The 14,440-nt window shown below is 29.3% G+C and overlaps 1 protein-coding gene across 1 annotated transcript; it reads left to right on the top strand.

Moving 5' to 3' along the window:
* Positions 1 to 5,897: 5,897 nt before the first annotated feature.
* Smp_104890 (putative cys-loop ligand gated ion channel subunit) lies at positions 5,898 to 13,642 on the top strand (the record flags this gene model as incomplete). The annotated part of the gene is made up of 2 exons (XM_018794476.1): positions 5,898 to 7,313; positions 13,544 to 13,642. 2 exons carry the CDS (start codon positions 5,898 to 5,900, stop codon positions 13,640 to 13,642), a joined length of 1,515 nt encoding a protein of 504 aa, XP_018648885.1.
* Between the last annotated feature and the right edge of the window lie 798 nt (positions 13,643 to 14,440).

Genomic DNA, 14,440 nt, shown 5'->3' with positions numbered 1-14,440 from the left:
CAACCTACCCAATCCAAGTTATCAAGTCAAACCTTGATAATGATACCTATAAGCTCAGTCTCAATAAACAATAAAATGTCTTACCACATTTACTAAGTTCTATAAAATATATTCATAAATAAATCAAATGAGTTACGAATAGTAAAGAAGCCACCAGTGACGATAACGTAAGCATAGTAGAATGAATTAATTGGCGTTAATATATCTGTATCACTAAGTGGTTTTAGCATAAATTTATAGAAATAATTTTGTTCACCCACTTAACTTAAACAAATATCAATACGGATGATATAAATTGGAATGAAGATTGAATAAAATGCTTTAATTATATGTTATTATTGGAAAGAAGTTCCAAAAATCACTTAAGTTGACAATACGAAATCATGAAGTTTAGCATCTTTAAATAAGTAAACAAATAAATTTACGAGTAAAATCTAATTGAGACGGAATGTAAGTTAGTTATCGTGATTTCTTTAAGGTCGTCAATAAATAATTTAACCCAAAGAGTCTGACTGGTTATCATAAAAATCCAAACGAATATTATTTGCATTTGTTTCATCTTACTCACTTTTTTTTGGCTTTCTTCATAACAATATTATTTATGTCATAATGTGGTATGTGCTATTTATATCGACATAAGTAGTGTACAACGCTAGTCAGGAATAAAATGTCTGGCAGCAGAAGGTCGACAAGGAAAGAATGGGAACAGAAAGCGATTGGTATCAAAATAAAGAAACAGTGAAGTCCGAAACGATTGATTGACATTTGCAAAAAGAACAGTCAAGTTTAAGACAAATGATTGATATTTTGCAAATTAAATATTTATTGTACGGTTCTCAGATTTCACTAAGATGTTCTGTAACTTTGTATTCAAATACATTCAATTGCCCCCACTTGTGTTCCTTTTAACTAAATTTTAATATGAATTTAAAAATCAGTTAAGGATAATGTAACAGAATAAAACGTGATTTCCATTGGTTTTATTGAATGTATTGAGGAGATTATACACAAAATACTGACTATATAAAGTCAAAGATAAAGAATGTCAGTTTACGAGATATTATATATTTCTCATATTTCCTTTTACATTACACTTGTTACATTGAAATCAGTTAGTAAGCAACTTCTAATATTGTTATTTAAAAATTATAATTTCACTACAATATAAAAAGACAAGATTTCATAATTTCATAGACTGGTTATAAATTTAAAAAGAATAGTTGTTAAGGTAATCACGCATTAGATGTTTGAAATGAAAAATACCGAATTCAAATCCTTTTTGTGGGTATTTACATTGTGATACATAAACAACTAGCTGATGAATCTTAAGTATAAAGAAAAGAATATAATGACTTGCATTGTTAAACTCATTCAGATTTAAAATGAATAATATATATCTGATATTGTAATTAATTTATTATATAATAATAAATAATTTATTACTCCATCAAAATGTAATATTTCACTGAATTACTAAAATCACTGAGACATTATTATATACAAATTAGGAAGCATGATTTCAACTATAAAATTAATAAACTCTTCACAACCCCCCCTACTGATATTAAGCAATAAACTACATATTTATCATAAAACGCATTATAGTGTAACATGGTATAATTTTTTTAGAAACAAACTTATATAGAAAAAGCAGATTTATTACAAAGTTATAAAACCTCAATTTCACCGCTATCAAAATTCAAAAGTATTCAAAAACGTTTTCTCATACATACGAACAAAAAAGGTTCACAAAATATATTACTAATAATACATTCGAGAAATTATAGCAGAATATCCATCAATTCACTTGGTATTGTTTGCTTGAATCTTCCCATTGATGTTTAGAACTGCAATTGATCAGTAAGAGACTGATGGCGTTTGAAGCGAACGGTACTGGGTTGGAGTCCTAGAGTGCACATCAACTTTAAGATGCACGTACATCCAGTTGACGAGTCATAAATAGGACGAGAAGCGCGTCATGGATGCCACTGCTAGGCGCTATCCATCTTTGCTTAGAATATCCATCAATTTAAAAGAATGAACACGGTTATTCAAGGACCAAGATTAGAATAATATGGAATGATAGTAATAAATTAAAGTCTATACTTTTTGAAAAGACTTGATTTATAGATTTTTTTATAAATGATGTTTTTGGAAAGAAAAAAAATATTGATGATATTGTGAAACAGTGAAGTATATAGATGATACATCTGTCCAAGTAAAATTATTTTATACTACTTCAATGGTAATTGTGTACACAATACAATATAACAGATTTAACAAATGCACTGTTGTTATTAGTACAGAAACTAATAAAATATATAGAAATATTAAATATTTCATATAAACAAATTAAATGTATTCTGCTATAAACTCCAGTAAACATTTGCCATTGAAAGCAAACAAAAAGTCTAAGCTATCTTACATCATGAACTGGCATCAAGCAGAAAAAACCATTTTAAACTTAAGTATGTAGTGTTGATGCTAAAAATATGAATAGATGGATCATGAGCTGATTCACTATTTAATGGTATGTCATGAGACAATATATACACCCGGTAAAGCACTATAGAGCGTTTACATGTATAAATGTACTTAGATTTAATTCTGTCAGATGATGAACAAGACAAAATATGTAGTGAAAGAATATTCCGAATATTTTGACTAAATAATGCTGTTAAGTTTCTTGTTAAGTTTTAAATTATCTGTAAACAAAGATAGTTGTAGTAAAGTCTGAAAGTTCAACACTATGTATACTGAAAACCAAAACGATTTGCGAAGTCACAATTTGGTCTTTATTTAGAAGTTTACGGAAAAGTAGAAACTACACCGGCTTATATTACGTTAACCTCACAGCTGAGAAAGCTACATCGTACTAAAAACTATGTTTTTATATTTTTCTTTAATTTATTTGCTAAGATTTCTAGAAAATCTTATTTATATCTGAGAAACGTAATCTAGTTAAATATATAAATAAATAAATTACTTAATCAAATTGACTTCTTAGTGTTTCCGAGCTACTTAATATTCAGCCTACTTGATTGTCTGGTCCATACTAATGTTTTGTTGAAAGCGTAAATGACAATTTCCGTGAGCCTGATTTTTATAATCTTTCTATATAATCTATATAAATATCAAATAAATCATACCATATCATTTAAGTATGAAACAATTTCATCTTAAACGAATTACTGATGTATAATAACTACAAATAAACAAGAAATCTAGTTATGTTCCTTAACTAAATATACCATAGAAAAGTAAAAAGCTGACTGTGAAATGTTTATGCGATTCACAAAGCCACTTTATGATATGGTGTTTATTTCAATCTATTAATGTTAAATAAGTAGGCAGATAACCAAATCAACAAAGTAAAAATCACTTTTTTTTTCTAAAGAAACATTTTAAATTATAAAACGAATTTTCTTCAAAAAGAATACAATCTACAATTATGGTGCTTCTGCTTGAACCTTCTAGTATTTAGCATAGCAACAATTTGTAAGATTTGTATAAACACCCAGGAATTTAGGGTTTTAGCATTTACAATTATTCAGAATAAATACATTTTAAACTGAAAGATTTGTTTTAATATTCACACATTTCAAAAAAGTAGGATCTAAAGATTTAAACTTATGTACGGTTAAATTTATTTCATAACTGTTTAGTAATAAGTTTCAATGTTTATAACTGAAAAAAGTAAGGAAAAACACAGAATGCTTATTTATAAGTGCCCCCCGACTACCTTGGTACGGCCGAGAATGGAGAGAGTCAGCTTTCCCTCTCCGAATGTTCTCACATGGCCACGTGTATACATCCACTACCAAGGAAGTCCTATTCACTGTCACCTCGCGGCAGGGGTGTTGTTTACGAAATTGAGAGGACGAACAGCGAATGTTAGACGCTTTAACTAGTTAGGTGGATACGAAGGATCCACCTAGGAAATTTGAAAAACCCTTATTCCAAAGCAGTGGTGCACACGTGCTTCAGGATCCTGAGGGAACGAAGGCGTATGAACCTATTGTTGGTCACCGGTTACCATGGGACTTCATCTATTTTCGTTGCTTTAATACCGTTTTGTCCTATTGTAGTACTCCTCATCAGTGCTCAACGAAACGGCCACCCAGTGCTTCCAGGTTATCCACGGTGGTCTAGCTTCAACTGACTCATGATTTCAACCATATAAAATTATTGCTATATACTTTTTTTAATACTATCTACAACATGTCACATAATAAAAGTGAAAATACTCATTTCTTTCCAAGAAACCTTTTGATGAGCTTCATTCAATAAATTAAAGTGCAGATTTTAGACATTATTCATTTTTTTCTTCATTATCTATATATATGAATGTATTTGTATAAGAATACCATTACGTAATACTCAACTATTATTTTCTCTAATTTTTAACACAGACATGTTCATCACATTGAAATATTGAATATGCAATTTTAAAAATAAGTTTAGATCAAATAATTAATATGATGATATTAGATTTCATTGAAAAGAAAAATTAAGTAATTTCTTAGCATAAATATCAAAAAAGAAAAAACCTAAGTGAGAAATGATTCGTATTACTTTTTTCATAATAACAAGTAGTATATTTATTTGTAAATAGATTTTATAACCTTTTTATTCAGAAACTTGAGAAGAAAAGAAACTTTTCTCCTGTTACCGTGAAAATGTAAGTTAAGATTTAAATTATTCTGCTATAAACAACTATTTCTGCTTCTTGAACTGATTTAATTAATTTATGAATAAAAATTGTTTTATTATTAGAAGGAGGGGGTTTATGGACATTATAGTAATTTAATAAATGGATTCATGAGTTGATTAATGTTAGGCCGCGATTAAAAGCCTATCAGTGAATAGGCATTTCGCCCTAGTACTGGACTCCTCAGAAGTGCGTACACGCGGTATTATATCCGAAATTGTAATCCAGGACCTTCAGTCTCGAGCGTGGACGCTCAACCTATAAACCAATAAGCCGGCATCCAACAGTGTTAACATCTAACTTCAACCAATCCACGGAATTGTGTGACCATCTTCCATTGTCTGAGGTAGATCCTTGTCTCTACCCGATATAACGTCCTGGGTTCGAATTTCACGTGCGGGATCGTGGATACACACTGCTGAGGAGTCCTGTACTAGGACAAAACGTTTATCCACTAATTCCAGGTTTTTAATGGTGGTCTAATATTCATCGATTCATGATCTCAATCAAAAAACTTAAAATAGTTTAAAAACTTAAACGAAACTCTTCATAATCTCAGCTATCGGTTTACTAATGATGAAATATTCTTCAATCCGAATAACTCGTTTCATATCTCTCAAATGATTAACACACTAATTCTATTTGATTTACCCTCAACTTAAGTGTAGACAATTTCTGATAAATTTTAAAGTTCATATACGAAAATCAAAATGAAAAATTTCAAATTTATCATAATTTAACACTAACACCAATGTTCACTCTCCTAGTTTACAATTTTTCATGAAGACAAAAATACTTAGTCATAAACTTAACATTCAAGGAGTTCTAGAAACAAATTTAAAACACTGCTAGTACTCCTTATATGAGATGAGAATTGATTTTGCTTTCATTTATTGATAACGAGTTTCGCATGAAATATAAAAGTACTACACAACTATTAGATGATAATTCTCATTATGATACTGAATCTGTTTTGAAAGTTCAAATTAACAGCCAAAACCCGTTAACACAACAATGATTCACAAAAAATTCAACCTAGATACATCGTTGTATTTGTTTATTCAAATAACGTTTTTGATATTAATTTTATTGTCCTTTTTTTAGGAGAAATTCAATGGAGTTAATTTAGTCGTTTGACTTCCACAAATCATTTTTTCACTGATTGCGTTTTTCGAAATTCATGATTATGCTCCATAATCCGTTAATATTTGTTTTTCTAAATCAAATTTTGTCTACTTTTATCTCTGCTCAACACTTACCGAATAGTTTAATAAAAGAAGAATGTAATTTGAACAAAAGTGTGACATTAAAAAGTAATAGTTTAGAAACTGAAATACAAAATTTATTATCCACTTATGTTCGTACTGAACGACCTAGAAATTTACAAATGATTAAAACAAACAATAATTCAAAAGAGTCAACTAATTATACCACATACAATGGACCATTAATTGTAGAAGTTAATACATTTATACATAGTTTTAGTTCAATTAGTGTAGTTAATATGGATTTTACAGTTGACTTTATGTTGCGTCAGCGATGGTTAGATACGAGACTGAAATTTTCTGCTGACCATAAATTTACTAAACTGCCGATTTCCTATGCCAAAAATCAAATTTGGATCCCGGATTTGTTTTTTCGTAATGCTAAACATGGATTTTTACATGATATGACCACACCAAACTATTTAATTTGGCTTGATTCAAACGGCTTGATCACATTCAGTCAGAAAATATCCATGAAATTATCATGTCATATGACTTTGCATACATTTCCATTTGATTCGCAACACTGTACAATCAATATCGGTAGTTATGGATATTCAAAAAGTGATTTAGAATTTCGTTGGTGGAATACAGATGGATACGATCAGTTTGGTCTAATACCTACAACAAATCAATCAAGATCTATGGCTGTACAAATACGATCTGGATTAGAAATTAATGAATTTGATTTATTATCTTATGATACAAGCTATTGCAAAATGGAATATTCCACTACTGGTCGATTTTCCTGTATTGAAGCTGTATTTCATTTAAAGAGACGATTTGGTTTTTATCTTATTTATGCTTATTTACCTTCTCTTCTTTTGGTTGTTATTGCATGGTTATCATTTTTTGTAGATTATGAAGCTGTACCAGCTCGTATATCCATTGGGCTTTTGTGTGTTTTAGCATTGATCACACAAAGTGCAGCTATATTAACTCAAGTACCACGAGTTTCATATATTAAAGGAATTGATATTTGGTTATTTGTATGTTTAGCATTCGTTGTTAGCTCATTACTTGAATTTGCTATTGCAAATTCTCTAGCTAGACGAAGATCAAAATCATGTGCTCCAAATTCAGTAAACCATATCAGTAACGATTGTATGGTCTTAACAACATCTGATGAACTATTAGAATTTCTGCAAAAATATATTCATAAAATAAAAAATAATGATGATCAATCAGATGAAAAAACATTAGAAAATAATAACGACTTATGCAGACCTCATACAAATAGTTCTCCAACAAGTACATCAGTAAAATCAATGATTCCAAACTTATATCTACCATTAAATAAACAAAAAAAGATTAAAGTCGTTGATGAGAATCATAAAGTATTAAAAGATAAACATCATGATAAATCCTTTTTATTAGATCGTATATGGTCTATTATTTATCCTATACTATTTGCTATATTCAATGGAATTTATTGGATATATTTTCTTAAATATCAATAAATTTTAATTCTGTAAAAATAATTTAATCATTTATGGTACATCTTCGCTATTTCATTAAAGAAAAACCCTTCTCACTCTGTCTCTCCCTCTAGATATAAATAGTAACATGTGCATAGTGATTACTCTATTCTTTATTTGTAAATATCATTCAACGTTACTAGGGATTAATTTTTAAAAAAATTATTTGATTATTACTTTAAAGAAATTTATTTTATTTATGTCATTTAATTTAATTGGAATATAGTTGGTAAACAATATAACAATAAATTTGGTTGTTTACATATTAGTGCAATGCTAAATTAATATTATAAATGTTCGAAAGAGAAAAAGCAAACTGTTCTTAACTATTCTATCTTACAAGAGGCATAATTATTACAGTAAAATTTGATTGTATGAGATAAACATTGTTTTAATGGTTTGAATTATAAATAAATAACAAAGCATAAATATATTTAATAGTTTTATTATTTATAATATGAATAAACAAGTTCTGAAATAGGAATTCTCTTCTGATGAAGCATGATCGAATCTTGGTTTTGTATCAGTAGTAATTATAGTTTCTTTTTAAATGTAAAGATCAAAACCTGAAATAACAGTGATGAGCTTCAAATTCACTTGGTGTTGTTTACTTGTATCTTCCCGCCCCATTGCACAAGCAGGTAGCTATCAGGACTCAGTAGCTAAGTGGATAACGCGATGGCGTTTGAAGCGAACGATAATAGGTTCGAGTCCCAGAGTGAACATCAACTCTGAAATGTAGGTACATTCAGCTGACGAGTCCCAAGTAGGACGAAGCGCCAGTCCTGGATTCCACTACTAGCCACTATCCATCTTTGGACAAAAATGTATACATTTTATTCCAAATTATTTCATTTATTTAATGAACTAAACGTATACAGCTTTATCTCAATAATATTTTTTTCTTAAAAAGCTGATGATGTCACTGAATACTCTATTGAGACGTATATAATTTGAAACATTTATGTTATCTCAAGCAATTAAAGTTGAGTTTACTGACCATTGAATCATTTCATCTGACTAAACAACACATTTGTCTGCTATGCTCTCACTATGTACACTAAATAACAACTTAACAAGTTCAAGAAAATGTACTTTAATGTTAAATTTAAGGCAGGATAAAGAAAAAAAATCGAATATAGTTTAAAATTACAAAAAACTTATAAAAGAACTCAATAATAACCAAGTCAAAATTTAAAAAAAGACCTAAATATACCTTTAAAGGGATTAGTGTCAAGGATGGATGAGAGGTCGCACAAATTCTTATTCAGTTTTTTATTATTATGACCTTTATGTTTGTCGTTTCTCTTCATATCTGTTAATTGGACAATTATCTAACCCGTAAATTATTTTCATCTTTATATTCCTTCCTTACCCCTTGATTATTGCGTAACCTTATTTTTAAAAAAAAGGTTAATTGTACATTTTCGAGTTTTAATATGCGAACATTAACTGATAAGGTCAAATGAACTTAATAATATGTAAACTTAAATGTTTTCTATCAGTCTTAGGCAGAAATTACTCAAAGTTAACTTACAACAGTGAGAAAGTCGATAAAAGTTACTAATAAAACGGTAAATAATTGTTACTAGTTGAAAGAAACTGTTCAACAATTCACACTTACTGTTTGTTGATATCATTTAAAATACAATTTATATTACTGAAACAAATAAGTACCATTCTACTGTCGACTAAAATATTGAAATTGCAAAATTACAGTGCACTTTTTAAAAAAAATGAAACTTTTGCAATATACAACAATTAGACCGAAGTAATCTTGGTCTACACTGAAAAGATTTAATAGAGCTGTATATAAAAATGATCTACATTAACTATATTTATGCGAATCTTAGCACTTCAGATTAATTAACCATGTACAGTGATAGATTTCAACTATCTAGTATGATGAAATTCAATGAAGAAAAAAAATCAGGCATTTAGATATTGAGAAAACAAGAAAGAACATTCTAATAGTAATGTTGATTTTTCAGTGATCATTAAATTTTGTAATTTAAAAAATGTAAAGAAAACAAAAATTAAACTGTAAGTAATACATCTAATATTTCAATGAATTGTTCAGTTGATGATGTCTACGAGACAGCAGTTATAACATTATTTGTACTTGTTATATTCATCTAATTATACGATCAAATTTTCGAATGCCATCTGAAATTAATATAAACAAATGATTTTATTAAATCAATTTGTTTTTCAGTGATATGTAAAACAGTTAGTATAGTTATAAATAAATATTATATTTGTAATATTCCAATGAGTAGAAAAATTAGGTTTATTCTCTGAAGAAGTAGCTTACGATGAGTCATGAAACGTCAGAAAATCCAATTTTTCTACTCATTGAGATATTACAATTACATTATTTGTTTATAACAATCTGCCCAATGCTCAGTTTATTTAAAATCATCAAATCAAAACTTGGTAGTGATACCTAGTGAGTATAGTTGTTCAACGTTTTCCTCTCGTGAGTAGACAATATGAATCAATGGTTTTATCATAAGTTTGATAAACTCAAATGGCTGCACCTATGGGTGATCAAAATAAGGAACATTTTATTATTAATGACAAAACAGACAACTTCATTTTTTTTTAAAAAATACTTCATTCAGACATATTGTAAGTATATCTGACTTCGGTAGATATGAGTCCATGCTAATTCCGAATATATTAAAGATGATCAACATTCATTCGTATAAACTAATATAGGAATTTAGTTTTAAGAACATCTTACATTTATTCGAGTTTTATCTTACATTTGCGTGATTTAAGTGTCAGACTAAAAAATTTCCATTTAGTTGGTCATTCATAGAAATTTGATAAGATTCACTTTTTTGTAAGTTTGTTGTAAAAGCTGATTTATTGCCCATCATGGACAGAACATCGTTTTTCTAGCTTTTTAATATTTGAAAATATATACGAACTATGGGTCATAAATGTCCCATTTATAGTAGAAAGTTATATTTCATGTTTAAAGATTACAGTTAGTTTCATTTTCATATTTCTTTCGTACTGGTACACAGTACTTACAATAACATTATGAACATTATAAATGATGAGGACTAGATTTACCAGAACGCTGTAAGATTTTGTCTTTCTTAGTTAAAAAGTGTCTTTTGATAAGACCAATCTTTTGAAGTTTAAAAACAAAACATCCTTTTTGTTAAAACCTTTTCAGGAAAGTAACTTTGAAGCGTGTTTTTCCGCAAGATATATTTTTTGAGATATCCTGATTACAATAAATCAAAAACTGTTTATTCAATGAAGTGGTACTTAGACTTAAAAGAACATGGTGCGTTTTTCAAGTAACTTAAATTTTATAGAAAATTGAAAAATTGATCCAACAAATTCCAATAGTCCTCTGATCTGTATTCCGAACGGACCTTAGTATAACAGTCTATCATATGACTATTCCATAACTTTTATTTCTTATAAAAGTTAGGTAGCTAGAGGTAATCGACTGAAAACCTTGGATCTAGGTTCTGTGCTAATTGATCAATGGAGTTCAATGTTTATTGAAAAGGATCAAATAAACATGATATTGATCACTGGTCAATAGTCGTCTAACTTTATGGCTGGAGATAAACTCTACTTTTTCACGTCATCTAATAATATCGCAGTCTGTAATTGCGGTTGTGTTTTCGTTTATTGACTCACTCATTTGTAGATATTTTGGAATAATTTTTGTCAGGGAATTAATTGGAAGTATGTCTTTTGCTATGCTGTAATTTTTCTTCCATCGTGAATGACCGTACTATACTTGATACATTCGTAACGTGGAGTGGTATTTTCGTCATAAAAAGCTTTGCATTTTTCATGTGCTCCAGTTGATACAACCGAGTACGAAGCATTTCGTTCATCATGGATTACACTAGTGGTGGTTTCTCATCAGCTGCTGACAATTATATATTTATCAGAGTGTAACGTTGAGGTTTGATATAATTTGAAACAATTGACATTCATGATGGAAAGAGTTAGAACAACAAAGATTATCAGTAATAACTATATGTATGGAAACAGAAAAGATAAATTGTATGACAATTATAAAAGGTTGTTAAGAATTTAAATAAGATTCAAATCACTTAAAATGGACAGAAAATTTAAAGTAATGAAATGGTGTTTGTTTAGAATTAAAAATTCGACTGTTTCATAATAGTTAGGAAAGATTTGAAGAGGTTTACATAAGTTTGAAGAATTGAGTGAATGAAAAAACTGATGAATGAGGAAAACATGATTTTAGTGTACGTAAGATGAGAATTATATTGTCAAAGACCACACAACAAAACAAACAATAATGCGAGTCATAATAATAACAAAAATAATAACTGCATATGTCATAGGTCAAAGCTGTGTGTCAGGAAGGAGATAGTAATTAAGTTTAGTAAGGTCACAGCTTTATCGCAATTCGCAAAGGGCACCAGATGCATGAAACAAACTATTACACTAATAATATGATGCAAGTTCTTCTTTTTGATTAGTTAATGTTTGTATAACTAATACATTTATGCTTAACAAGAAGCTGATTTTTAACAAGGAAACCATAGAAAGTGGTACGGGACTCCACAGCAGTGTGCATCCACGATCCCCAACGTAGGAATCTAACCCAGGATATTCGATCTCGTGTGAGAACGCCTAACTTCCAGACCACTGAACCAGCATTCAACAGTGTTATTGTCTAACTTCATTTAATTTACGATATTGCGCGACCGCCTTCTATTATCTTCAGTAATTAACTACCTCACAGAGGACACGCTTGTACTCTACTGGTCATGGCTTCCGACTAGAACTCTGGGATCGGCCGTTCAGCCCTCCTACGCTTTCAATGATGGTCTAACACTGACCGGTATATGATTTCAGTGAGACTCGATAACCTTCACAAACCTATACTGATAATAAAAATTAGCTTAAACTTGTGATTTCTTTCTAATGACAAACAATCACATCATGAAATTATCCAAAGCATCACTTACAAATTTTATTGTTTCATTATATCAAGTTATTACATAAAATTAGAGACATGAAGGTTTAATAATCAGTTATTTTGTAGTAAATATTCACCATATAATGTTTTGTCCACTTTACAAAATTCTTGATCGTATGTGTTTAAAATTTTTACAATACATTACAATCAGACATATTGGAGACAAATGAAAAGAAGCATTTAACACTTATAACACATATGTTGTTTTTTCCACTTATATAATGAAACTATATTAACGATATCATTGTACTTTTTGTTGAATTGAAAATTGCATCTATGATATTGTTCGACTTAGTTCGGTGTTTTTTAAATAAGTTTTAATGTAAATGATAGATTGTTGACAAACTTTTGTAAACGATAAAACATTTCAAATTCCTGAAGCGAATAGTACAACTATTACTCACACCTATTACTTCTCATGGAGGAGCATAGGCTGACCACCACCATTCTTCATCCAACTCTGTCCTAAACAATCCTTTCCAGTTCTTTCCAGTTGCTATTTATTCTTTTCATGTCTGCCTCCGAATCTCGACTCAGTGTGCTCTCCAGTCCTCCTCTTTTTCGTTTCCCTTCATGATTTCAGGTTAGCCCTTGCCTATTGATGTACTTTACGATTTATTCAATGTGTGTCTTATCTACTTTCAACGTCTTTTCCTAATTTCCTCCTCAGCTGGAAGTTGAATAGTATAACTATACGGATTTAGAACTACTTTTCTTCCTAGAATATTACTGGAAAAGGAGAGGATTTTATTTGAGTATCAACAATATATTAATAAAATACATGTATGTAAAAAATTAACAAAATGTTTAGAATAAAAGTATTCAGAACCATTGTTTATGAACAAACTAAACCTTTTCATTAGATTAGATATTCATTACCGATTATCAGTTAATAGATTCGTTTACACACACTATGATTAAATAACTAGATGAACACAAGTAAGGTTTATTTATTTAGAACTAACACAAATATGCTTGATAATGTGTGTTAAAGTCTATCGTCAACCAAATTCTTAAGCTGTCAACTTTAATCAGTCTTTTGGGATTGAAATTCTACATGTTTTAAAGTTAATCATTTTTCTAAGTACTTGGAAAGCTAATCTTACGTTTTAATTTAAGAGAAGGGATTCAATGGAATTCTACTGACTTAAACATGTGCCCTGAAACATACAAAGTACTACAAGCCGTTGATTGAACATATTATCATTTAGCAAATATCACTTTATCTTAATGAAAACAAAGTAAATAAAAATAATGAAATGGAGAATTAGAATTGAGCTTAGTTTATCCCAAACGTGACAAAGAATATATTTTCGTATAAAATATTATAGGTACATGAAATATAAAAGGCGTGGGAAAACAAAATGTACTAATCTCTCGAAAAGTGTTCTTCATTTCAAAACAAGCACGTTATATTTGAGCTGTAAAAAAGCAAACATAAAAAGCACGTCTTCTCAGTTCTAATGAAAACAAAACAAAATTTACATACCATATTAAGACAGGTATAATAATTGGAAATGTATAGAATGTTCAGATATTCAATGAATTCAAATAATAACATTCTGAATGTGTACAGATATCCAACTAAAGTTTATGTGGAAAAACCTCACTTCACAAACAGAATTTTCTTCGACTACACTCACATGCCAACAACTACGTAAATATTCAGTGTATTGTAATGAAGTGTTGATTCTTACTCAAAAAAGCAGTTGCTTAGAGAAATTCTAGTCGTTTTGACTCAATATACTGTGTTATTTGCAATTAAGCAATGAGTGAGTTGATTTGAATTACTACTTAAAAAAATATCAACGTTTATGGGTGTCGGATTTTAATCGATAAGTTTATAATATTTCAAATCACAAATCATACAAATCACTACAGATTTTGATTAATTTTCCTGTCAAAATCTTTCTTTCAAAAACTTTAGTAAGGAATGTAAAAATGTATGCACAAAAAATATAATAAAACATTCTCATCCATTAAATAATACCAT

Source organism: Schistosoma mansoni, chromosome 1 (genome assembly GCF_000237925.1).
Source record: "Schistosoma mansoni strain Puerto Rico chromosome 1, complete genome".
Classification (NCBI taxonomy): domain Eukaryota; kingdom Metazoa; phylum Platyhelminthes; class Trematoda; order Strigeidida; family Schistosomatidae; genus Schistosoma; species Schistosoma mansoni.
Note: the sequence above shows the minus strand (reverse complement) of the source record. Positions and strands in the feature narration are given on the sequence as shown.